Source organism: Eschrichtius robustus, chromosome 19 (genome assembly GCF_028021215.1).
Source record: "Eschrichtius robustus isolate mEscRob2 chromosome 19, mEscRob2.pri, whole genome shotgun sequence".
Lineage (NCBI taxonomy): Eukaryota > Metazoa > Chordata > Mammalia > Artiodactyla > Eschrichtiidae > Eschrichtius > Eschrichtius robustus.
In genome coordinates this window covers 5,298,249-5,323,822 of record NC_090842.1, presented here as the reverse complement: position 1 = coordinate 5,323,822, position 25,574 = coordinate 5,298,249, and the positions used below count along the sequence as shown (strand labels likewise).

Genomic DNA, 25,574 nt, shown 5'->3' with positions numbered 1-25,574 from the left:
GCGAGACCCCAGGAGAGACCAGAGGGCGGGGGGGGGCAAAGCCCAACCCCACCCCCGCCCCCTCCAGCCCCGCGCAGCCCTTTGCAGCTCTCCAGCCTGGGACCCCTCCCCTCCGTGGCTCTCCAGCTGAAGCGGCCTCCCCTTCAAGCTGGCCACCTCCCACACATTCCTCAAGACTCCGCCCAGGCATCAGCGCCTGGAAAAGGGCATCTCTGAATCTGCCCCACCCAGCGCTGCGGCGGAAACCCCTCCACTGGATTCCACGCACGGAATTCCTCACTCCATGACATTCTATCAAAGTCTATATATTCTGCCCAGTACCGCCAACTCCCACACACCTTCCGGCCCTCCTAGCCGGCAAGCCTCCAGGCCCCGGCGGCAGAATCCACCTGCACGAAGGCACTCTACGTAAGCGGGCCGCTCCAGGTCCCCAGGCGTGGCGACTCGGCCGTGAGGACTGTGCAAAGGAGGGGACAGGTCCCGGGCCCACACACTCGACCTCAGACCCAACAAACAAACGTGCTGCTGCTGGCTGTCGGCGGGGCCGGTTCCCAGCTCACTGAGCCCAGATGCCGGCCACGTGCACGTCCCCCAAAGACAGCCCATCTCATCCCGGAACAAGTCCTCGAGCTTCTCCCGACAGGGAGGCCACACTCTCCTGAGGGAGCAGGCGGTCACCAGAGCCTGCAAATGCCACCCTCTTCAACACAGATGCCAAGGTTACCTGAAATCCGAAGCAGATGGTGGGAAAGACACTGAACACGGAGGTCCAGGAGGAAGGACTGTAAAGAGATGAAAACGGGTGTTTGTTACAAAAAGTTAAACTCAAAACAACCTTCAACTTGAAGATGAGTTTTCAACAATACCAGCAAGATGTAACTAAGCGTGACTATAAGACAGGCTTTAATAACCACGTCCACTGCCGGGTTTGGGGGGTTGGAAAAGGCTGCATGTTAAATGCTGCACTTTCTAAGTACATCTGTGCTGACATATGGTAACTTGACATTCTCCATGCAGGCACAGCTTGGGCAGGGCGTGGCTAGGAGGAACTCCCAGCCTCCCTTGCAGGCTGCCCGTTCCCAGTGAGCTTAGGGGCTGGGGTGGTAGGGGGCACAGGCAGCATCCATCAAACAGACCCCAACAGGGCAAGGATGGTTTGACCTCTGTCCAAGCTGCCCAAGAGAACTGAGGTGTGCACGGGGCAGAGAGTCTTCAGGTCAAGCCCTCTCAGTGGTCCCCAGATGGTGGCCCTCCAGCTTCCTTTAATAAGCAGCTCTAGGTACCAGCCTCCAGCACCTTTAGGGACATGTAGTGGAGGGGGCATAAACAGCACCTGCTATAGAATCGGGTTTTCCTGGTTGTGGTAGAATAGTGGGCCCCAAAGAGGTCCATGTCCTAATCCTGGGAACCTTACACGACACAAGGAACTCTGCAGATATAATGAAGCTCAGGACTTTGAGGTGAGAGACGACCCTGGATGATCTAGGCCCAATGCAGCCCAAGGATCCTTGCCGTCAGAGAACCTTCCCCAGCTATGGTCAGAGGGAGCTGTGACCAGAGAAGCAGGGTCAGAGAGATGGAAACTTGCTGGCTTTGAAGATGGAGGAAGGGGCCCCGAGCCAAGGAATGTGGGCGCTTCTAGGAGCTGCAAACGGCAAAGGAACAGATTCCAATCTAGAGCTTCCAAAAGGAACACAGTCCTGTTGACATCTTGATTTTAGCCCAGTGAGACCTATTCTGGACTTCTGATATCAGGACTGTAAGAGAATAAATTTGTGTAGTTTTAAGTCACCACGTTTGGCAGTAACGTGTCACAGCAGCCACGGGGAAAGTTGCACGGTGGTATCTCCCTTCTGTGCTGCACTCCGGCTGACTCTTAACTCTGGATGCAGATCACGGAGCCTCCCAGCCAAGCCCTGCCTTCCTGGACTTTCCTCAACAGCACAGTCAGCCGATGGCCAGCTTCTTAGCGCCCACGCTCCCACGGCTCCATCTGCCTGCCCGCGTCCTCTGGGCCTCACGTGCTGTCCTCTCCTGTTCCTGTGGGGGAGACTGCCCGAGCTCCAGCCTTGGAGGCTGCATTTCCAGAGAGCAGGACACTCCCCTCCGCAGATTCAAGGCCACAGATCAGCAGTGGATCTGGCCTCTTCTGATCGGGTTTCCTTCACTGCTGGACTATGCCGTCGGTGTGCCATGGGCCACACGGGCCATGGCCTGTGTGCCCCGGCTCTTGCACATTCCTCTTCTCCCCTCTTCAGAAGAGCTCTTTCCCGGCTCCTTCCCCCTCTCCTGAACCCAATCCACCTGGGCCTTCAACCCCGCCTCCTGCCCTGACGAAACCCAGCCACATCAAGAGCGGCCTCTGTGGCCAAATCAGGCGCCAGCGCTCAGCCCCATGTGACCCAGAAGCGGCATTTGGTGGCGATCACCCCAACCTTCTTCAAATTTTGCTCACTGACTTCTGAGACCCAGATTCTATTATCCTCTGTCCTGAGTTGCACAGTGTCCCCCTAGATTTGTAGCCACTGGGAACCTCAGAATGAAATCTTATTTGGAAAAAGGGTCTTTGTAGATGTAATTGGTTAAATGAAGATGAGGTCATACTGAAGTAGGCTGGGAGTTAACCCAACAGCTGGTGTCCTTATAGGAAGAGGAAACACCCAGGGAGGAGGCCGTGTGACCATGGGGGCCGAGTCTGGAGCGAAGCACCTGCAGACCAAGGAAGGCCAAAGAGTGCCAGCAACACCGACGCTGGGAGGGGCAGGAAGGACCCTCCCCCGGAGCCTCCAGAGGGAGACCGCAGCCTTGCCCACACCTTGATTTTGGACTTTTAGCTTCCAGAACCAGGGGAGAAATTTCTGCTGCTTTCAGCCACCCGGCTGGTGGTCACTTGTTACTACGAGCAGCCCCAAGAAGCTAACATGTGCTCCTAACTTGCCACCCTCTCCCTGATCCCCCAGGGCCCGGTGGAGGACCACCAGCTCACACTTCTCACCTGGGCTCCTGGCCTTACTTACATGCCATCTCTGGGCTGACGTTCCTCTCTCCAGCCCAGGCCTCTCTGGACTCCACGCGCACAGTCTGACCTGCTCCCTGACGTCTTTATTTAGTGCCTCACAGCCGTCTCCAACCTAACACATCCCCACCCGACCCCTCCCCGTCCCATCCAGCCCAGGAAACGGCATCGCCAAAGCTCAGAGTCACCCGGACTCTCTTCTCTCTCCCGCTCCACTTCCAACCTATCCTCCAGGAGGATCCACACGATTTGCAGGACCCAGTGCAAAGTGAACATGCCGGCCCCTTGTTCAACAGCGGTTAAGCATTTCAGGATGGCGACAGCAGGGCGTTAAACCAAGTGCGGGGCCCTTCTGAGCCCAGGACCCGGGTGACGTCACAGGTCACAGGCTCATGGAGCTGGCCTGCCACCAGCCGATTTGATTTCAAGCCCCTGCTGTGATCAAAACCCTGCAATGGCTTCCGTGCAAAACTGAAGTCCCCACTGCAGCTCTGCATCCCTAGAGGACACCGCCCCCCATGCCCACTCCCACTCTTGGCCTCGCTCAGGCTCGTCGGGCCTCACTGGCCTCTGCCCCTGCACCTGCATCTTGCTGGCTGGTTCTGCCGCCTCTAAACTGCGGGGAACGCGTCTGCAACAGCCTAGGAGCCCCAGGCTGGTGGGGCGTCTAGTGCTTCCGTGTCCCTTAGCCTGTCCCCCGTCCTCACTAGTGATAGCGCTGCCGTTCTGAAGGAAAGCAGCTTTTTTTGGCCGCGCCGTGCAGCACACGGGATCTTAGTTCCCCGACCAGGGCTTGAACCCGCGCTCCCTGCGGTGGAAGCGCAGAGTCCTAGCCACTGGACCGCCGGGGAAGTCCCAGGAAAGGAGGTTTTACTGAGTTCTACGGCATCGGAGACTTGAAGGATTTCACAGGACGAGCCAGGGCTCTGTGCAAACCATGGGCAGGGTCGGGGGGAGAAGCGTCCCTCGGCTCTCACAGCAGCCCCGGGAAGCCATCCCCCGAGACTCACCTCGACGCCAGGCGGGGCTCACGAGCGAGGTCTTGGGGCCCGAGGTAGTACTGTGCCACGATGACCAGGGCCAGGTAGCAGGCGGCCAGGGTGCCCAGGACGCTAACACATGGACGGAGTGCAGCGTTAGGGGGCCTCTATGGTGAGCCACACGGAGCGGGGTCTCAATGCCAGCTCTGGCCACACAGGCAAGGTGTCAGGCCAGTGTCTGGACTCCATTTCCTTATCTGCACATTGGGGACAGCGGGAAGAGCATTCCAGGCAGGCAGGACAGGGCCGCACTCAGGCCCAGCGAGGGCAGACCCGCGAGGCTGTGATCACTACGGGCGCCCCCGTCTCTCCACCAACAGCCGCTGGGATTCAGCATCTAAGTCGGGACACTGCCCGCTGGGCCACAGCACAGGGGGAAGGAGGACCCGGACAAGGCTGGCGAGGGCTGGGGGTCCCCGGGGGGCAAGGGGGTCCTGCCCACTCTTTCTCTGCTCCATTTCGTTACATGACAGGGAAAGGCGGGTGGCACACTTGTGTGAAGACTTTTGCCAGACTTAATTTTTGCAAAAGTACATGGAGAGCCTCAGACTGTAAAATGGAAAAAAGTGTGTGTGTGTGTGTGTGTGTGTGTGTGTCTGTGTGTGTCTCTCTCCGTGCCAGCATATGCGCACGTGTGCGCAGAAAAAGTCTGCAATCATTAAGTAACAAAATGTCAGCTGCAGGTCCTGTCATTACGGGTAATTTTCTTTTTTGTTTATCTGTATTTTCTATCAGGCACATGTATGACTTGTGTAATTAAAAAAATTTTTTCCCCTTCTCCAAACGGGAAGACCCCTGCTAGCAGCTCCCCTATCCCAGGCGGACAGAAGCCACCCACCAAACGCGCGCCGAGGTGGGGACCCAGCCCCAGCCATCGCCCTGCCAGGAAGGGGCCGCAGCCTGTACCTTGTGTACTTCTGGAACCCGATCTCACGCGGGGCGGACAGGGGCAGGATGACCAGCATGGAGAGCAGCGTCAGGGTGAAGTGCTGGTCGGCGTACCAGGGCTGCGGGGCTGGCGGGGCGCCGGGCAGGAGGAAGTCACACACTAGGGGGAGGGAGGGAAGGAGAGGCAGCGAGCCCCGCGGGTCCTCCCCCCCAGCTGCAGAGCCGCGGCCGTGGGGTTCCCAGCTCCGGGTCCTCGGGTGGGTTCGCCGTGGGCACTGAGTCATCCCCGTGAGTTTGAAGGGGTGGGATGACAAACATGATGGGGACCTTGTCACGTGCCACCAGGACGGAGGGAACACGCTGTAGGAATTCATTCAACAGACCTTCCCCGAGTCCCTTCCGCCCGGCAGGCGCTGCTCTAAGTGCTGGAATCGGCAGCAAACGACACAACGGTCTGCCCTTGGGGCACCCAGGCCCTCCTGTTTGTAAAAGATCCTTCTTGTTTGCTCAAGAGCTCAAAGGGTGTGTGCGGTGAAGTCGGGGCCTGGAATACATGTCCCCCAAACAGCAGCCTAGGGCAACCCCGTTATTAGATAGAGGAGAGTTAGGGCGGGGCTGAGCTGGCCGCTTCTGCCCCACACCAGATAGGCTGGGGTCCCTTGGGGGTATCTGGCAGGGGGTGGGGCTGGAGGGTCCTCGATGGCTGCGCTCACACAGGGTGCCTGGTGGGGATGCCTGGGCTCCGCGGGGCCCTCCCTGCAGACCGTCCAGCAGGCTGGTCCATGACAGCTGGGGGGTCCCGAGCCCAAGGCGGAAGGTGCCGTCCTCTTAAAGGCCAGGCCTGGAACTGGCAGTGTCCCATCTGCCATCCTCCGCCAGGCTGAGCCGTCACGGAGCCCGCTCTGGTTCAGGGGGAGGGGACACAGACCCCATCAACCTCTCAAGAGAAGGAACACCTAAGAGTCTGGGCCCGTTTTGGTTCCACCACAGTAAGACGGGGAATTTGGAGTTATCAGATAGAAGAGGCTAGACAGATGGGGGAGAGGGGCGAGCCAAGGGGAGAGAGCAAGATGGCTTGAGGCCGGAAGCACGTGGGTGGAGGTGCCGAGAGCTGGTTCCCGGCCCACTCGGGGGTGCTGGCACTGCTGTAACATAACCCTTCCTTGTTCTCACCACATGCTCCGTAAAGCCAGCGATGAAAAGAAATCAACAGCCTGACCACAATGGCTTGCTTCTACTGGAGCGACGCAACGGGACAGCTCCACGTGGAGCTCAGGGTACAGAGACCTCCCGTGAGGGAGGCAAGGCAGGCTTTCCTGGCCAGACAGGCCAAGGGAATGCACGTGCCCAAAGGCGCACAGAGATCTCCGTGAGTCCCAGGCCCCACGTGGCCTGGGATGGGGGCAAGCCCTTCTTAGCCATCCGGACTCCTGAAGCCAGGAAAGCCCCCCTCTGCCACCTGCGCCACCCAGCTCCTTCCTGAGCCCTCACTTTCCAGGCCATACCTTGGTGTCCACGGCACCATCGTTTATAGTCATTTGTACCCAATGAATGTAATGACTCCATCAAAAACCCCAACCTCCAATTAGCCTTCAGCCCAAGTAACCTGGACTTGCCTTCAGAAAGACATATCCCTAAATATCTAACCAGAAACACGCACACGATGCTCTCTTCCCACCAGTCAATCCACCCAGAGCTGGGGTGGCATGCCTCCAGTCAATACTCTAATCTCTCCAGGTGATCCACTAACTGAGCCCGAAATCTTCTCAACACAGCAACCCCTCAGAATCCTTCTCAACACAGTAGCCCTTGGTGGCAGCCCCTCAGAATCCTTCGTAGCACAGCACCCCTCAGATCCTTCTCAACACGACAGCCCCTAAGATTGTTCTAAACATGGCAGCCCCTCAGAATCCTTCGCAACATGACAGCAACTCAGTATCATTCGCAACTCGGCAGCCCTTCAAATCCTCCCCAAAATGGCAGCCACCCAGAATCCTTCCCAACGCTGCAGCTGCTAAGATTCTTCCCAACATACTGGCCCATATTTTCTCAACACTGAGGCCCTCAAAATCCTTCTCACATGACACCCCCTCAGAATCCTTCTCAACAGGGAAGCCCTCAAAATCAGTTTCAACATGGCAGCCCCTCAGAATCTTTCCCAACACGGCAGGCCCTCAGAATCCTTCTCAAAAAGGCAGCACCTCAGGATCCTCCTCAACATGGCACCTCCTCAGAATCCTTCTCAACACAGCAGCCCTTGAGAATCCTCCAAAGGACAGCAGCCCCTAGGGTTCCTCTCAACATGGAGGCCCTCAGAATCCTTCCCAACATGACAGACCCTCACAATCATTCTAAACATGGCAGCAGCTCAGAATCTTCTCAACACAGCAGGCCCTCAGAATTGCCCTCAACAGGAGAGCCACTCAGGATCCTTACCAACACCACAGCCCCTCAGATCATTCCCAACATGGCAGCCCCACAGAATCCTTCTGAACACTGCAGGCCCTCAGTATCCTTCTCAACTCAGCAGCCCCTCAGATCCTCCTCAAAATGGCAGCCCCTCAGAATCCTTCCCAACACTGCAGCTGCTAAGATTCTTCGCAATGTGGGAGCCCCTAAGATTCTTCTCCACACGGCAGCCACTAGAATCTTTCTCACACGGCATCACCTCAGAATCCTTCGCAACACAGCAGCCCCTGAGAATCCTCCAAATCACGGCAGCCCCTAAGGTTCTTCTCAGTACAGAGGCCCTCAGAATCCTTCCCAACACAGCATCCCCTCAGAATCCTAGCTACACTGCGGGCCCTCAGATCCTTCCCAACAGCAGCAGCTGCCATGCAGAATTCTTCTGACACAGCAGCCCCCTCAGGTCCTTCTCAACGTGGCAGCCCCTACAGTCCCTCTCCACACGGCAGGCTCCTAGAGCCCTCCGCAAAATGGCAGCTCCTCAGCCTCCTCCTGAACACTCAAGAAGCCTCCTCAAAACAGCCGCCCCTTAAAACTCTTTTCAACAAGGCAGGCCCTCCTGCTCCTTTCTACACGGCATCCCCTCAGAACTTTCTCAACACGGCAGCCCCTCAGAATCTTATCAACACAACACCTCAGAATCCTCCTAACATGGCAGCCCCTCAGAATCCTTCTCAACACGGCAGCCCCTCAGATCCTTCCCAACACAGAAACGACTCAGAATCCTTCTAAACGCGGCAGCACATCAGATGCTCCCCAACACGACAGCCCCTCAAAGGCTGCCTCAACATGACAGCCGCTCAGAATATTTCTCAACAGGGCTGCACCTCAGGTCCTCCTCAACACAGCAGCTCCCCAAAATGCTCACCATGGCAGCCCCTAACATCCTTCCAAACACAGCAGCCACGAAGAATCCTTCTCAACAAGGCAGCACCTCACAATCCTCCTCAACACGGCAGGCCCTCAGAATCCTTCCCAACATGAAAGCCCCTCAGAATCACTCTAACACTGCAGCGGCTCAAAATCTTCTAACACGGCACCCCTCAGTTCCTTTTGAACAAGACAGTTCCTCAGAACCTTCTCAGCAAGGCAGCCTTTCAAAAGCATTTTCAACATGGCAGCACCTCAGAAACCCTCTCAACACGGCAACTCTTCAGAATCCTTCTGAACACTGCAAGCCCTCGGAATCTTTCCCAACACGGCAGCCCCTCAGAATCCTTCTCAACACCACAGCCACTAATTTCTTCTCAACACTGAGGCCCTGAGAATCTTTCCCAACACGGCAGCCCCTCAGAATCCTTCTCAACACGGCACCCCTCAGATCCTTCTCAACACAGCAGCCCCTCAGGATCCTTCCGTACATGGCAGCCCATCAGAATCCTTCTCACCAAGACAGCACCTTAGACCCTTCTCAACATGGTGGCATCTGAGATCCTTCGCAAAACGGCAGCCTCTCGAAACCCTTATCAACATGGCAGACCCTCAAGATCCATCTAAACACAGCAGCCCCTCAGAGTCTTTCTGACACAGCAGCCCCTCAGTTCCTTCTCAAGACAGCAGCGCCCAAGAACCCTCCAAAACACGGTAGCCCCTAAGATTCTTCTCAACACAGAGGCCCTCGGAATACTTCCCAACACGGCAGCTCCTACAGTTCTTCTCAGCGTGGCAACCCCTAGAATCGTTCTCACACAGTGGCCCCTCAAGTCCTCCTCAAAATGGCAGCTCCTCAGAATCCTTCCCAAACTGCAGTTGCTAACATTTTTGTCAATACGGAGGCCCTTAGAACTCATCTCAATACAGCAGCCTCTCAGAATCTTTCCCAACACGGCAGCCCCTAAGATTCTTCTAAAGAAGGCAGCCCCTAGAACCCTTCTCTCGTGGCAGCCCATCAGAATCCCTCCCAATATGACAGGCCCTCAGATCCTTCCCAAGAAGTCAGGCCCTCAGAATCCTCCTCAGTAAGGCAGGCCCTCAGAATCCTTCTCAACATGGTAGCTGCTAAGATTCTTCCCAACAGGGCAGCCCCTAGTATCCTCCTCAAAAAGGCAGCTCCTAAGATCCTCCTCAACACGGCAGCCCCTAGAATCCTTCTCACAGGGCAGCCCATCAAAATCCTTCCCATCACGGCAGCCCCTCAGATCCTTGCCAATAAGTCAGGCCCTCAGAATCCTTCTCAACATGGCAGCACCTCAGAATTCATCTCAGCAGAGCAGCACCACCAGTTGACCAGAATTGAAATCTGACATGACCTCTACTTACCACTGTCAGGCAGGGCATTTTTGTGCCAATTTACCCTCTGGGAGGTTCAGATCTACCAACTTCGATTTTTGTGGAGGATCAGAGTGCTTCCCACAACATGGGAGCCTTTAGTTTCCACATCCCTGCATCAGGGACCTTTCTTCATGGTTCAAGAGACAGAACAGACAAAACAAACAGTAAAATGGTAGACCGAGATGCAACTGTATCAGTCATTATTACATTCCAAGTAGAAGTCTAAATATGCCAATTAAAACCCGAGACTGTCAAGATGATAAAAAAGCAAGACCCGACCATATGCTGTCTACAAGAAGTGCGTTTTAAAATTCCAAAGTTCACAGTAAAAGAGTGGGAAAAGAAATTCTGTGCAAACACTAATCTTAAGGACGCTGGAGAGGCTATATTCACAGGTATATTCACAAAGAATTACAGAGACAAAAAGGGAAATGTCATAATAAAAAGGCAATTCACTGTGTGTGCTTATTAATAAGAGAGCTGCAAAAACCATGAGCAAAAAATTCATACAATGAAAGGGAAAAATAGACAAATCTGCAATCATAATTGGAGATGTTAACACTCTCTCTCTCATAACCTGACAGAATAACTAGACTCCGCCACTGCCCCACTCCCACAAAAATCTGCAAGGTCATGGAAGATCTGATCAAAGCTCTGGATCACCTTGACCTAATGGAGAGTTCTAGAACACTGTACCAAAGAACCACAGAATACACACCCTTTAAGAGCTCACCAAGACAGACCACACGCTGAGGCACAGAGTAAGTCTCAAATGCCAAAATTATACAGGTGTGTTCTCTGACCGTGGTGCATTTAAGGCAGAAACCAAAAAGATGACATTCACAGAAAGACAGACAAGATGAAAAGGCAGAGGGCTATGTACCAGATGAAGGAACAAGATAAAACCCCAGAAAAGAAACTAAGTGAAGTGGAGATAGGAAACCTTCCAGAAAAAGAATTCAGAATAATGATAGTGAAGATGATCCAGGACCTCAGAAAAAGAATGGAGGCAAAGATCGAGAAGATGCAAGAAATGTTTAACAAAGATCTAGAAGAATTAAAGAACAAACAGAGATGAACAACACAATAACTGAAATGAAAACTACACTAGAAGGAATCAATAGCAGAATAACTGAGGCAGAAGAACGGATAAGTGACCTGGAAGACAGAATGGTGGAATTCACTGCTGCAGAACAAAGAAAAAAGAATGAAAAGAAATGAAGACAGCCTAAGAGACCTCTGGGACAACATTCAACACAACAACATTCAACGCAACAACATTCGCATTATAGGGGTCCCAGAAGGAGAAGAGAGAGAGAAAGGACCTGAGAAAATATTTGAAGAGATTATAGTCGAAAACTTCCCTAACATGGGAAAGGAAATAGCCACCCAAGTCCAGGAAGTGCAGAGAGTCCCAGGCAGGATAAACCCAAGGAGAAACACACCGAGACACACAGTAATCAAACTGGCAAAAATTATAGACAAATTGCTGAAAGCAGCAAGGGAAAAACGACAAATAACATACAAGGGAACTCCCATAAGGTTAACAGCTGATTTCTCAGCGGAAACTCTACAAGCCAGAAGGGAGTGGCATGATATACTTAAAGTGATGAAAGGGAAGAACCTACAACCAAGATTACTCTACCCGGCAAGGATCTCATTCAGATTCGATGGTGAAATCAAAAGCTTTACAGACAAGCAAAAGCTAAGAGAATTCAGCCCCACCAAACCAGCTCTACAACAAATGCTAAAGGAACTTCTCTAAGTGGGAAACACAAGAGAAGAAAAGGACCTACAAAAACAAACCCAAAACAATTAAGAAAATGGTCATAGGAACATACATATCAATAATTACCTTAAACGTGAATGGATTAAATGCTCCAACCAAAAGACACAGGCTTGCTGAATGGATACAAAAACAAGACCCATCTATATGCTGTCTACAAGAGACCCACTTCAGACCTAGGGACACATTCAGACTGAAAGTGAGGGGATGGAAAAAGATATTCCATGCAAATGGAAATCAAAAGAAAGCTGGAGTAGCAATACTCATATCAGATAAAATAGACTTTAAAATAAAGAATGTTACAAGAGACAAGGAAGGACACTACACAATGATCAAGGGATCAATCCAAGAAGAAGATATAACAATTATAAATATATATGCACCCAACATAGGAGCACCTCAATACATAAGGCAACTGCTAACAGCTATAAAAGAGGAAATCAACAGTAACACAATAATAGTGGGGGACTTTAACACCTCACTTACACCACTGGACAGATCATTCAAACAGAGAACTAATAAGGAAACACAAGCTTTAAATAACACAATGGACCAGATAGATTTAATTGATATTTATAGGACATTCCATCCAAAAACTGCAGATTACACTTTCTTCTCAAGTGCACATGGAACATTCTCCAGGATAGATCACATCTTGGGGTCACAAATCAAGCCTCAGTAAATTTAAGAAAATTGAAAGCACATCAAGCATCTTTTCTGACCACAATGCTATGAGATTAGAAATCAATTACAGAGAAAAAATGTAAAAAACACAAACACATGGACGCTAAACAATATGTTACTAAATAACTGAGAGATCACTGAAGAAATCAAAGAGGAAATCAAAAAATACCTAGAGACAAATGATAATGAAAACACAACGATCCAAAACCTATGGGATGCAGCAAAAGCAGTTCTAAGAGGGAAGTTTATAGCTATGCAAGCCTACCTCAAGAAACAAGAAAAATCTCATATAAACAATCTAACCTTACATCTGAAGGAACTAGAGAAAGAAGAACAAACAAAACCCAAAGTTAGCAGAAGGAAAGAAATCATAAATATCAGAGCCGAAATAAATGAAATAGAAACAAAGAAAACAATACCACAGATCAATAAAACTAAAAGCTGGTTCATTGAGAAGATAAACAAAATTGATAAACCATTAGCCAGACTCATCAAGAAAAAGAGGGAGAGGACTCAAATCAGTAAAATTAGAAACGAAAAAGGAGAAGTTACAACAGACACCGCAGAAATACAAAGCATCCTAAGAGACTACTACAAGCAACTGTATGCCAATAAAATGGACAACCTGGAAGAAATGGACAAATTTCTTTGAAAAGTATAACCTTCCAAGACTGAACCAGGAAGAAATAGAAAATATGAACAGACCAATCACAAGTAATGAAATTGAAACTGTGATTAAAAATCTTCCAACAAACAAAAGTCCAGGATCAGATGGCTTCACAGGTGAATTCTATCAAACATTTAGAGAAGAGCTGACACCCATCCTTCTCAAACTCTTCCAAAAAACTGCAGAGGAAGGAACACTCCCAAACTCATTCTATGAGGCCACCATCACCCTGATACCAAAACCAGACAAAGATACTAAAAAAAGAAAATTACAGATCAATATCACTGATGAACACAGATGCAAAAATCCTCAACAAAATACTAGCAAACAGAATCCAACAGCACATTAAAAGGATCATCCACCATGATCAAGTGGGGTTTATCCCAGAGATGCAAGGATTCTTCAATATATGCAAATCAATCCATGTGATACATCATATGAACAAATTGAAGAAGAAAAACCATATGATCATCTCAATAGATGCAGAAAAAGCTTTTGAGAAAATTCAACACCCATTTATGATAAAAACTCTCCAGAAAGTGGGCATAGAGGGAACCTACCTCAACATAATAAAGGCCATATACGACAAACCCACAACAAACACCATTCTCAACGGTGAAAAACTGAAAGCGTTTCCTCTAAGATCAGGAACGAGACAAGGATGTCCACTCTCACCACTGTTATTCAACCTAGTTTTGGAAGTCCTAGCCACGGCAATCAGAGAAGAAAAAGAAATAAAAGGAATACAAATTGGAAAAGAAGAAGTAAAACTGTCACTGTTTGCAGATGACATGATACTATACATAGAGAATCCTAAAGATGCCACCAGAAAACTACTACAGCTAATCAATGAATTTGGTAAAGTTGCAGGATACAAAATGAATGCACAGAAATCTCTAGCATTCCTGTACACTAATGATGAAAAATCTGAAAGAGAAACTAAGGAAACACTCCCATTTACCACTGCAACAAAAAGAATAAAATACCTAGGAATAAACCTACCTAGGGAGACAAAAGACCTGTATGCAGACAACTGTAAGACACGGATGAAAGAAATTAAAGATGATACCAACAGATGGAGAGATATACCATGTTCTTGGATTGGAAGAATCAATATTGTGAAAATGACTATACTACCCAAAGCAATCTACAGATTCAATGCAATCCTTATCAAATTACCAATGGCATTTTTTACGGAACTAGAACAAAAAATCTTAAAATTTGTAGGGAGACAAAAAAGACCCCAAATAGCCAAAGCAGTCTTGAGGGAAAAAAACGGAGCTGGAGGAATCAGACTCCCTGACTTCAGACTATACTACAAAGCTACAGTAATCAAGACAATATGGTACTGGCACAAAAACAGAGATACAGATCAATGGAACAGGATAGAAAGCCCAGAGATAAACCCACGCACCTATGGTCAACTAATCTATGACAAAGGAGGCAAAGATATACAATGGAGAAAAGACAGTCTCTTCAATAAGTGGTGCTGGGAAAACTGGACAGCTACATGTAAAAGAATGAAATTAGAACACTCCCTAACACCATACACAAAAATAAACTCAAAATGGATTCGAGACCTAAATGTAAGACTGGACACTATAAAACTCTTAAGGGAAAACATAGGAAGAACAGTCTTTGACATAAATCACAGCAAGATCTTTCTTGATCCACCTCCTAGAGTAATGGAAATAAAAACAAAAATAAACAAATGGGACCTAATGAAACTTAAAAGCTTTTGCAAAGCCAAGGAAACTACAAACAAGACGAAAACACAACCCTCAGAATAGGAAATAATATTTGCAAATGAATCAACGGACAAAGGATTAATCTCCAAAATATATAAACAGCTCATGCAGCTCAATATTAAAAAAAAAAAAACAAGCGGCCAGGCCCGGAGCTGGAAAGTTCATACTGGACATGTTGCTCGCGCCGCTGGCGGAGACCGCGGCGGAGGCTCTGCCCAAGTTCTCCGGGCCGAGTGCCTGGCGGCACCCTGCGCCCCCGCCCCGCCGCCCCCAGCCACGCTCCCAGCTTGGGCTCCGCTCCTGGCGACCGCAGCAAGACTTGAATGCAGCGATCATCTAAATTAGAGAAAGGAGATAAAAATAACCTCTGGATATTCCTCTCATGTGATATTTATTCTGGATGAAGCATTAAGATTGCTACTAGAGGTGTATCACTGGACCTCCCTGGTGGCGCAGTGGTTAAGAATCCGCCTGCCAATGCGGGGGACATGGTTCAATCCCTGGCCCAGGAAGATCCCACATGCCGCAGAGCAACTAAGCCTGTGTGCCACAGCTACTGAGCCCGCATGCCACAACTACTGAGCCCGCATGCCACAACTACTGAAGCCTGCACCCCTAGAGCCCATGCTCCGCAACAAGAGAAGCCACCACAATGAGAAGCCTGCACACCGCAACTAGAGCAAGCCCGCGCAGCAATGAAGACCCAATGCAGCCAAAAATTAATTAATTAATTAAAAAAAAAAAAACTTTGGTAAAGAACGTATTTGACGCCAATGCCCCCACGTCTCAGTTCACTTAGTAACAGAGCACCAGCCCTCCTGGCTTGACGGGAATTGTTACAGAAAACATTTCAAAAGATATTTCTAGGGTCTTTCTGTGATGCTCAAACTTTCCGCTTGTCTGTGATTCAAGCTGCTTCTCCTCAATCTCAATACTTAAACCTTCATTGAGAAAATAGTAGTCCTCCAAAATGTACTTAACTATTATTACTATTACCATTAATTTTAGAAGAATGTAGAGAAAATAGTTGGAGTTGGCTAGGAGAATAAATATAAAAATATATACAAAAGGAAAATTCTGACTGCTTTGTTAATAGAACTTAAAGATTAAAACCTACACAGGTCTCTTCAGATCTTAAAGGATTTTCTTCTAAAGGGTGATTTCAGTGCTTAATATATATAAATCATGTTCTTCACTACAACACAGTAATGTAAAATTATCAGAGTTTACTACTGCAAGATTGATATGAGCCTAAGAGTCAAGTCCACTAAAGAAGTTTGTTTTCCTTGCATTCATGCCAAATCAGCTAGAGTGAAATTATCCACCGGTCTAAGCAGCTGGTTCTGTGCAGCCCAGAGAACGTGTGGCGAAATTCTCTCCTTCACAGGGTGCAGGTTCACTGTGTCTCTCACACCCAGGTGGTTTGTAAAGACTCCCTGTTTCTGGTAGCTTTAAATTAGAGGTGCTCTTAGCACCAAAGGAGAATGAGAGATATGTAATATTAAACTCTTATGTATTTTTCCTGCGTAGCCCTTGCTTTTATTATCTACCTGGGACTTTATGCTCTGGGTTTCACTCACTTATCCATAAAAAACAATATTATGCAGAGACCATGGTTTATGCAACTGAAACGTAAAATCGTGCAGGTAACTTACAGAAGTGTATCAACCCAAGAAAATTTTGAACCTCAGAGTTCCTGAGTACTATAGTCGTTGAAAGATATTTGCTCTTGGCTTTCAGAATTTAGAGAAACCAGTAACAGATATCAATTTAATAGGGGCTCAGATGTGGAATTACGTGCACGACACTATGCTGGGTGTTTTATGAACGAGTCACAAAATGAGTATGTACTCGTTATATGGCCATTACTTTCAGCTAATTAAAATTTTTTCTAGCATTTACTTTAGCAAATTTTTCCCAGACATTTCTTTCGGGCATCATACTTAAATGTAATATGTCATTTAATCTAATTCTCATAATACTATTTTGTGAGGCTATTATTCATGCAAGAACATAAAGGTGGCGAAAAAGGTTAAACAACTCACCAGATGCCTTAGTTTGTAAGATAAAAGGTGTTCAGTGAAGTGCATGTACCCATTGAGTCTGTGCTTTTAGCTATGACAATGTTCTACTACTTTCAAGGCCCTGACCATTGGGTAGGAAAGGCAAGAACGAAGAGGCCAAACTAAAATATAGATAAAACAAATCTCATAAAATGAGAAAATGGAGTGGAAGCATTGATAAGGAGCAATTAATTTGGTATTAGGTAGGAAGGGTTGAGGAAGACTTGAGAGAAATCAATCTTTTGTGCTTGGTCTTGATGCGTGAATAGAATTTCCATTGCTAAAAACGTTGTACTGACAGCAATATTGGTTGAGGACAGGACAGAAGGAGAGGGAGAAATTAAAAGGGTATTGCAGTCTGATAATGGCATGACCAAAGACGTCAGGAAATAAAATTGACACATGGCTCCTTCCAGGAATGATAAGTAAGCAGGAATGGATATGTAGAGACAGAGGGGCCAAACAAATATTTTGTCCAGTGGTTTATTTTGTTCAGTGGTTTTGGAGGTGCTGAATGCCAAGTTAAAGCATAAGCGACACATTTTTGAAAGGCCTTTTTGTAATTCAGTTGTGTGTATCTCAATGACCACAATAAATAGAATCAAAAGCAACAGGTGACTAGGTTTTAATTTTTGGAAACTTTTCCCTCTATTTTAGGGAATTCCCTGCTGTAGAGACAACCTGAGAAAGAAGGTGAGAGAGTGAGAAAAATTAAGACATGAGTAATCTGGTAGCACCTGACACAAGAGTGGGTGCATTCCTAATGCTCCAAGTACTAGGGACCTTGACGATTATGTATGACATTATCAGTTAATGTTTTCCCTTTTGAATTTTCGCATGAAATTTTTGGCGTTACATTTCACTTCTTCGAACAGAGGTAAATTCTTCCACTTCCATCCTATTCTCTAGAGCTAAAACTATGGCCCTACGCTTATGACTGGAGAAGAATGTCTACCTTTTACACCACTTTTATATGTTAAACAAATTGATTATTTCATATTCATTTTGTTCAAACAAAGCCCAAAGCTAATAGTAGGATTTAGATGAAATCTGAACTAATACCTCTTCAAAATCATTTGAAGTTAAAGTTTGATAAATATTTAGACATCTAGCTTCTCAGAACCCCCAAATATGGCCTAAGCGTATAATACCTATCCTTTGAGTTATCTTCATCAGTTATTTTTATAATCATTTTTATTGCTTTGTTTTGTACCTGCTGAAAGAGAATAAAAGTCACATTCAAAATGAAAAAAACAAAAACCAAAAACAAGGGCTTCCCTGGTGGTGCAGTGGTTGAGAATCCGCCTGCCAATGCAGGGGACACGGGTTCGAGCCTTGGTCTGGGAAGATCCCACGTGCCACGGAGCAACTGGGCCCGTGAGCCACAACTACTGAGCCTGCGCGTCTGGAGCCTGTGCTCTGCAACAAGAGAGGCCGCCATAGTGAGAGGCCCGCGCGCCATGATGATGAGTGGCCCCCGCTCGCCGCAACTAGAGAAAGCCCTCGCACAGAAACGAAGACCCAACACAACCAAAAATAAATAAATAAATAAATAAATTTAAAAACAAACAAACAAACAAAAAAAAACAAGCAACCCAATAAAAAAATGGGCAGAAGACCTAAATAGACATTTCTCCAAAGAGGACATACAGATGGCTGAGAAGCACATGAAAAGCTGCTCAACATCACTAATTATTAGAGAAATGCAAATCAAAACTACAGTGAGGTATCACCTCACACCAGTTAGAATGGGCATCATCAGAAAATCTACAAGCAACAAATGCTGGAGAGGGTGTGGAGAAAAGGGAACCCTCTTGCACTGTTGGTGGGAATGTAAATTGATACAGCCACTATGGAGAACAGTATGAAGGTTCCTTAAAAAACTAAAAACAGAATTACCATATGACCCAGCAATCCCACTACTGGGCATATACCCACAGAAAACCATAATTCAAAAAGACACATGCACCCCAATGTTCATTGCAGCACTATTTACAATAGCCAGGTCATGGAAGCAACCTAAATGCCCATCGACAGACGAATGGATAAAGAAGATGTGGCACACATATACAATGGAGTATTACTCAGCCATAAAAAGGAACAAAATTGGGTCATATGTAGAGACGCGGATGGATCTAGAGACTGTCATACAGAGTGAAGTAACTCAGAAAAACAAATATCGTATATTAACGCATGTATGTGGAACCTAGAAAAATGGTACAGATGAACCGGTTTGCAGGGCAGAAATAGAGACACAGATGTAGAGAACAAACGTATGGACACCAAGGGGGGAAGTGGTGGGGGGCGGGTGGTGGTGGTGGGATGCATTGGGAGGTTGGGATTGACATGTGTCCACTGATGTGTATAAAATGGATGACTAATAAGAACCTGCTGTATAAAAAAATTTTTAAAAAAAGAAACCAAAAAGGCAACTAGAAAACTCCCAAATAAGTGGAAATTGAATCACACAATTCTAAACATCCCATGAGTTAAATAAGAAATCATAGCAAAAATTAGCAAAGGCTTGAACGGAATAAAAGTGAAATCAGAACATATCAAAATCGGTCAGGTGCAGCCAAAGAAGTGCTTAGAGGGAAATTGTTAGTGGGGGGACTATAGGCCAAGGCGGCATGGGGCTGAGCGTCTTCGACGTCCCCAAATTCAAGGTGTTACTGGTTCTCTCTCACAGGGGTGTCCTTGCAGTTGGTGCCACCTCCCCGTCTGTAAAATGAGTCACCACTGGACACCCCAGCACAGCTCCCTCCAGCTCCTTGACTCTCACCACGGTGGTAATCACTAACCCTGCATCTCCCTTCGCCACGACGTTAGGAGCTGGGAGTGGTCTCGGCCTCTGCTGCTTATTATCAAGGGCCCAAGCCCAACGTCCACATCCTGTTCATCCGCCAGGAGCTCGGGAGACCTGAGCTCCACACCCGGGGTCGCCCCTGACTCCAGGGCAGGTACTTACACTTCTCCAGCTGGTCCCCGATCACCCTGAGGAAGGCCACGGAGATCATGAGCAGGTTGATGATGAAGCAGACCTCGCACAGCTTCCGGATGGCGGGGCCACACAGCCCTCCGACCACGCCCTGGTAGGTGGCCTGGCCGCTGACGGAGGCGGCGTAGCCCAGGATGACCAGCCCACTGATCAGGAAGACCAGGGAGACCTGCAGAACAGGACCATGGGGCCAGGCGTGCCCACAACCGCCCCTCAGGATGCCGATACCACTCCCTCCGGGTCTCACCTGCAGAGGCCACGGCTGCCTACAGCCTAGGGCCTCTACCTGACAAGCCACCAGCCCCCTCCCTTGAAACCAGAGCTGCAAAGCAGGTGGATTCTAGAGGCCGCGCTGGCTCTACGTCTGTGAATCTGCGGTTCCCACCACTCCACACCAGGTGGACAAATGAGGTATCAGAAACCCAGAGTTTAAATTACTTTCCTAAGATCACATGCGTTGCAGGTGAAGAGCCGTAAAGCATGGCGGTTAGGAAGCAGGCATACTTGGGTTCAATTCCAACTCTGCCACTCACCTGCTCTGTGGCATGAGGCCCACCATCAACCTCTGTTTTCCCATCTGTGAAATGGGGATGATACCATCTACCTTACTGGAGGGTTGTGATGCATTTGCTTTAAACAAAGCACGTAACTCACTCAGCTCAGTGCCTGGCACGTGGTAACTGCTCAAGAAATGATGGTCATTCTTATTCTCCAGACTCCCTCTCCAGTGCTCTGTTGGAATTTTTTCCAACACTGAAAAATTTTCAAACATCTAGGAAAGTTGGAAGAATTTTACAATGAACGCCATGTACCCACTACCTAGATTCTACTAGGAGCAGGTCACTCTGCTTATTTTATCACACCTTTACCATGCGTCCATGTGTCCATCTAAACTTGGGGGTACATTTCAAGGCAAGTTGTGGATATTAATTAGCATACTTCCCCCTAAAGATTTGGGCATGCATATCGTTAATTAGAGCTTGATATTTGTTTACAGTCCTTCTCCCTTGTAAGATAAAATTTACACACAGTGAAACGCACGAAGTCTTAAGTGTAGATCAGTATATCATTGGAAGGGGTATAACCAACGTACATGTGCAACCTAAACCCCTACCAAGACACAAAATGTTACCACGTCCCCGAAGTTCCCTCCTGTCCCTTCCCAGTCACTTTCTGTCCCCGTGCCCAGAAAAAAAACACTCTAATGTTTTTCTGCTTTTATCCATTTTCTTATCTGGCTTTCCACTGAGTGGTAACGTTTGTGAGGGCCAGCCCTATCGGGGACATCGGTAAAATTTATTCCTATTTTTGCCAAGTGCTATTTCACTGTGTGGATAGAATCACAATTGGTTGATCCAGTCCCCTGTTGCCAGACATCTGGGCTGTTCTTCGTTTTGGCCTACTATGAAGGAAGAGCTGAGCATTCTAGAATAAGTCATTCTGAGGACCCACGTTTCCTTCTCCTGGACACACACCTAGGAGTGGAATTCCTGGGTGTCAGGGTAGATGTGTGCTCAACTCTGGCAATTTCTTACAAACTGCTTTCCGAATCATCTGCGCCACTCGATAATCCCTCCCCCGCGCCCCTCCCCCAGCCTCAACTGATGCATTTGAGACCCACTTGCCCCACGTAGTTAAATGTTTTTGAGCCTCTCCAGGATGGACGGCTACCTTTCCCTAAGCTGGACCTGGTCTCCACGGCCAAACTCCCCTCCCGCATTTCTATGGAGGAGAACCATGCAGGAGCTGTGAGGTGCTCAGCCAAGAAGCCCGGGGAGAGCCAGCATGACCGTCTTCAGACACAGTTCGTGCCCCTGAACAGCAGACTCGTTCTTACGCCAGCAGCCAAAACCAGGGCTGCTGAAGGGAACATCTAACTGGACCGCCTGACAGAAACTTGAAAGTTCAGAGCCAGGAGGAACATGCACGCTCCCTCCAGCCCCTCGACCTCTGCCCGTGCCGGTTCCTCTGCCTGGAACACCACCACCCCGCCTCCACCACTGTCCCTCACCTGGGGAGCCCCTACTCTTCCCCCCTCCTCTCCAAGGTCACCTCCTCCAGTAAGCCTCCCCACACTTCACCCCCGAGGTGGGCTCAACCCTCCGTTTCTGGCAGAACCACACCTTTTGTGGGCCCACTTTTTTCCCCCATGGTGGGTCGAATCCCCCAAAAGGTTTGTCTACATTCCAATCTCCAGAACCTGTGAAAGGGACTTACTGGCAGCCATCTTTGCAGATGCAAATAATGAACATGTAATTAAATGAAAAACGGTCTTTCCAGGTGAAATTAAGGATCTTGAGATGAGGTCATTCTGGATGAGCCAAGTGGGCCTTAAATCCAATGATAAGTGTCCTAATAAGCGACAGAAGACGAGGAGACACAGAGAAAGCCATGTGGCGATGGGGCAGAGATTGGAGTGACGTGGCCACAAGCCAAGGAATGCCTGGAGTTCCCCAGGAGCTGGAGAGGCGGGAAGGACCCTGATGACACCTTGATTCAGACTTGCGGTCTCCAGGACTGGGAGAGAATACACTTCTGTTGTTTTACGCTGCCCAGGTTGTGGTCCTCGGGTCCAGGGACCTGAGGCCACATACTCAACAACTGTGCATACAGCGTGAGGAGCCTTGCCTCTCTCATCCACCAGACTCTAAGCTCCATGGACACTGGGATCGTGTCTTTTTTGCTTACCATTTAGCCCCAGAAAAGCACCCAGAACACAGCAGGTGCTTCGTAGGTATTTGGGGATGAAAGGAAGGGAAGGGGGGTGGGGGGTCAGGCTAAGCTTCTGCCAGTGAAGGTGCGTCTCTGCTAACACAGTGAGCTGTCCACGCAGGAGTGGCTGACCCTCAAGACGGTCCCTGAGCCTCTTAGCAGCCAGTCAGCAAACAGCCCTTACAGCCCCTCGCCAGGCGCACCTCTCTTTGGAGCCGAGGAGGGTGCAGGCTCGTTAATTTCATTAAACCTCCAGTGCTCATGGGGCCATTAGACACCTAAAAACCTCACACCACTGACCTCCCAGTAGCAGGGATGTTTAAACATTCCTCCCGTCCGAGGGGAGGCCTTGTAACTGGGGACAGGGCAGACGTCTCACTGGCTAAGAGGAGGGGAGAGTCAGGAAATGATGGGGGAGTTGCTGATTACCAGCCTGACTTCTTCCCTTGTCGGGAGTTTCCATTTATTCATAGTTGGGGTCCTCTCTCCTGAAGGCTGCCTGCCTGCTCAAGATGGGATCTTTAGACCATGCTGTGCAAACAGCAAGCCACCCCAGCAGCATCCGTGTTGCCCGGGAGCCTGTCAGAGATGCGCGATCTCAGGCCCACCCAAACCTGGGCTGTCAGCATCCGTAGTCCCGAAAGGTGCTGGGAGAGGCCGCACGGAGCTTGGGGAGCGGCGCGCCACGTCCCTGCCTCAGCCCTGCCTGGCGTCCTCAGACTGGTCCGTCTGTGCCTGACCACGGACCCCCACGCGGGCCCCATCCGCTCTATCGCTGACCCTTTGTGGCTGGAGGTCGGGCTCCCTGTTCCGGAAGCGCGGCCTTTCTGCCGCACACATCCGAACACCGCTCTGTTGCCTGTCACGTGCACCTGGACAAGCTGGGGCTCAGCGCCGCCTTGCAGGGGGCTTCTCTGCCCCACTCCCGCTCCCACAGATGTCATCCCACCGTCACGCTGCCCACCATCTGACACTGTCTCATTCGACTTCTTGAATCTCGTCCGAGTTCCCTGTTAGAACAAGCTTCACAAGGACGGAGACCACACTGTCTCAGACACCCGGCGCCAGACAGGCGCTCAGCCAGCATGGGGGCGGCACGGGCTACACCGGACACTGCGCAGGGCAGCATCTGGAAGCTTCCAGAAGGACAAGAGAGGCCCCGTGGGCCCGCCAACGGGGCCATTATCAGCCAGCTGCCAGAAAAAAGCATTTGAGATGATGCCGGTCAAAGAGCTTACCACGAAATGCCTGATTCCTATCAGCTCAAGGAAAAGCCTGCTAATAACATGAAGCTGTGCTAATCAGCAGCTCTTTTCCGCTGAGGACGGTCAGGCCCTGGAACTTTCTGGGAAGGGAGAGAGTTCAGGCTCCACACGCAGCCAGCAGAACTGGCCAAACACCGCTGACACCGTGCAGGTTGGGGGCGTCACAACGGCCTCACTCCTGACCTGCCCACGGGATTTGGGCCTTCGCTGTGGAGCCGAGACCGGGAGGCAAGAGAAGTCAATCAGTGGCTCGGAGACAGCGCCTCCCCGGCTGAAAGGCCAGGTTCATTGGCTACAGGTGCCGCGCGCTCCGCAGGGACCCGCCGCGCCTCTACCTCCCCCTCCCCCTACACCCCGCCTGGCTGCGAGGCCCTCAGCCGCGTAGAGGATGCTCTCGGCCCAGGTCTACGGGGGATTCCCTTCTCCCTTCGTGAGCTGAGCGGGATGGAAGACCAAAAGCCACAGGAGTAATTTCGGAGACAGGCAGCTCTGCAAAAGCAATGCCCAGGGCTCTAGCTGGAAAAATAAAATTAAGCTCCTACCTGCCCCCAGAGAACCACCCCCTGCCCCAAAATGCTCCCCAGGGGCTTACCAGCTCCACTAGGAAAGCGGGGGCCACCCCACCCGCCTTGTGGAAGGCCCATGGGAAGTTGAGCAGGCCGGCGCCCAGCGCGGACTTCAGGAGAATGAAGACAGCACCCAGTGAGGACAGACTGGGGCGGGCGGCCGTGGGGACCGGCTTTTCCGAAAGGCCTCTGTCTCCTGGGGTCTGTCCCTCCATGGCTAGAAGCAGCAGAGGGGCAGAGAGAGGGGGTGGTCCCACCACCGTCTTCCCGGTTCACGGTAACCTTCTCCAGCTGGGATGCGTCTCTCCTCTATCCAGCCAGGGCCAAGACGTCTGTCTCGACCACCCCAGCCTCCATACCCCTCTTCCCGAGGATCTGCTCCCCCTTTCCAAAGCGTTATGCAACCACCTGCCCCATGACTTCTGGTCCTCACGCCTTTCCCCTCAACCAACGCTGCCCCCCCACCCCAACTTCCAACCTTGTTTATGGGCACTCTTGCCCTCCCCCACCCCGTTTCTCTTCCAAATCCCCAATGCCTTCCTCCCCGTGGCTGTTCTCACCCACCCACGCGCCTCCGGGCCAACTTCCACAGCGAAGGGGCTCCAGCCCCTGGTCCTTACCACCAAGTCCAGTCTTCAAGGCGACAGACAGCCCTGGGCCATCAGGGACGGGGACTCGGGCTCACTTCAGAGGACCCAGAGGGGTGGGAGGAAGGCTCTAGCTCCACCGGGGTGGGCAAATGAGTCATGAATTATGGGAGCCCTAGAGAGCACGTGCTGGGGTCACGTCCCCGAACCTAGGAGGACACGGGCAAGAGGTCAGGGCCATCCGTCCCAAGAACTTGTAGCTTCTGAGACTTCTGGCCTGAGCACGGGAGTCTTAAGACTGCCGGGGGCGGGGCCTTCCCGGCCGCCCCGAGGGTTAGAGGCAGCTCAGCTGGGAGAGATCAGGGAGGCTGCACCGATCTCACCATCTCCAACGTCTCCTCCCGGGATGCCTCCCAGGCCCCCACCCCCATCTGTCACCTGCTAGGGGCGCCGAGCCTAGTTTCCCATCTGCAGAAGGGGGTCCATGTGCCCTCCTCGGGGGGCTGTAGACTCACGCACGCAAAGGCCCAGGCCGTCAGCAGGTGCTTCCTGGCGAGGCTCCCCAGGCCAATGAGCACGTGAATCACCTGGGGTCTTGTTAACAGGCAGATGCTGATTCGTCCCACCTTGGGTGGAGCTGAGATTCCACGTTTCTCACGAGCTCTGCGGAGGCGGGTGCTGCTGGTCCCCGGACCACACTTTGAGTAGAGACCACCTCTCCGACCCGACACAGTCGGCTAGGATGGCAGAATCCTGGAAATGGTCCCAAGCTGGAAAACGCAGCCCCGTGAAGGTCGGATCTTGAATTCAGAGGTGA

General features: G+C 50.1%; 1 protein-coding gene across 1 annotated transcript in view; it reads right to left on the bottom strand.

Moving 5' to 3' along the window:
* SLC38A8 (solute carrier family 38 member 8) overlaps window positions 1-24,385 on the bottom strand; it is a 35,106-nt gene extending 10,721 nt beyond the window's left edge. The window contains exons 1-5 of the mRNA XM_068529244.1: window positions 24,197-24,385; window positions 19,598-19,796; window positions 4,963-5,104; window positions 4,027-4,128; window positions 725-782 (exon numbers count right to left, since the gene is read on the bottom strand). Coding sequence (XP_068385345.1) covers window positions 725-782; window positions 4,027-4,128; window positions 4,963-5,104; window positions 19,598-19,796; window positions 24,197-24,385 — 690 coding nt within the window. The remainder of the gene's footprint in view (window positions 1-724; window positions 783-4,026; window positions 4,129-4,962; window positions 5,105-19,597; window positions 19,797-24,196) is intronic.
* Between the last annotated feature and the right edge of the window lie 1,189 nt (window positions 24,386-25,574).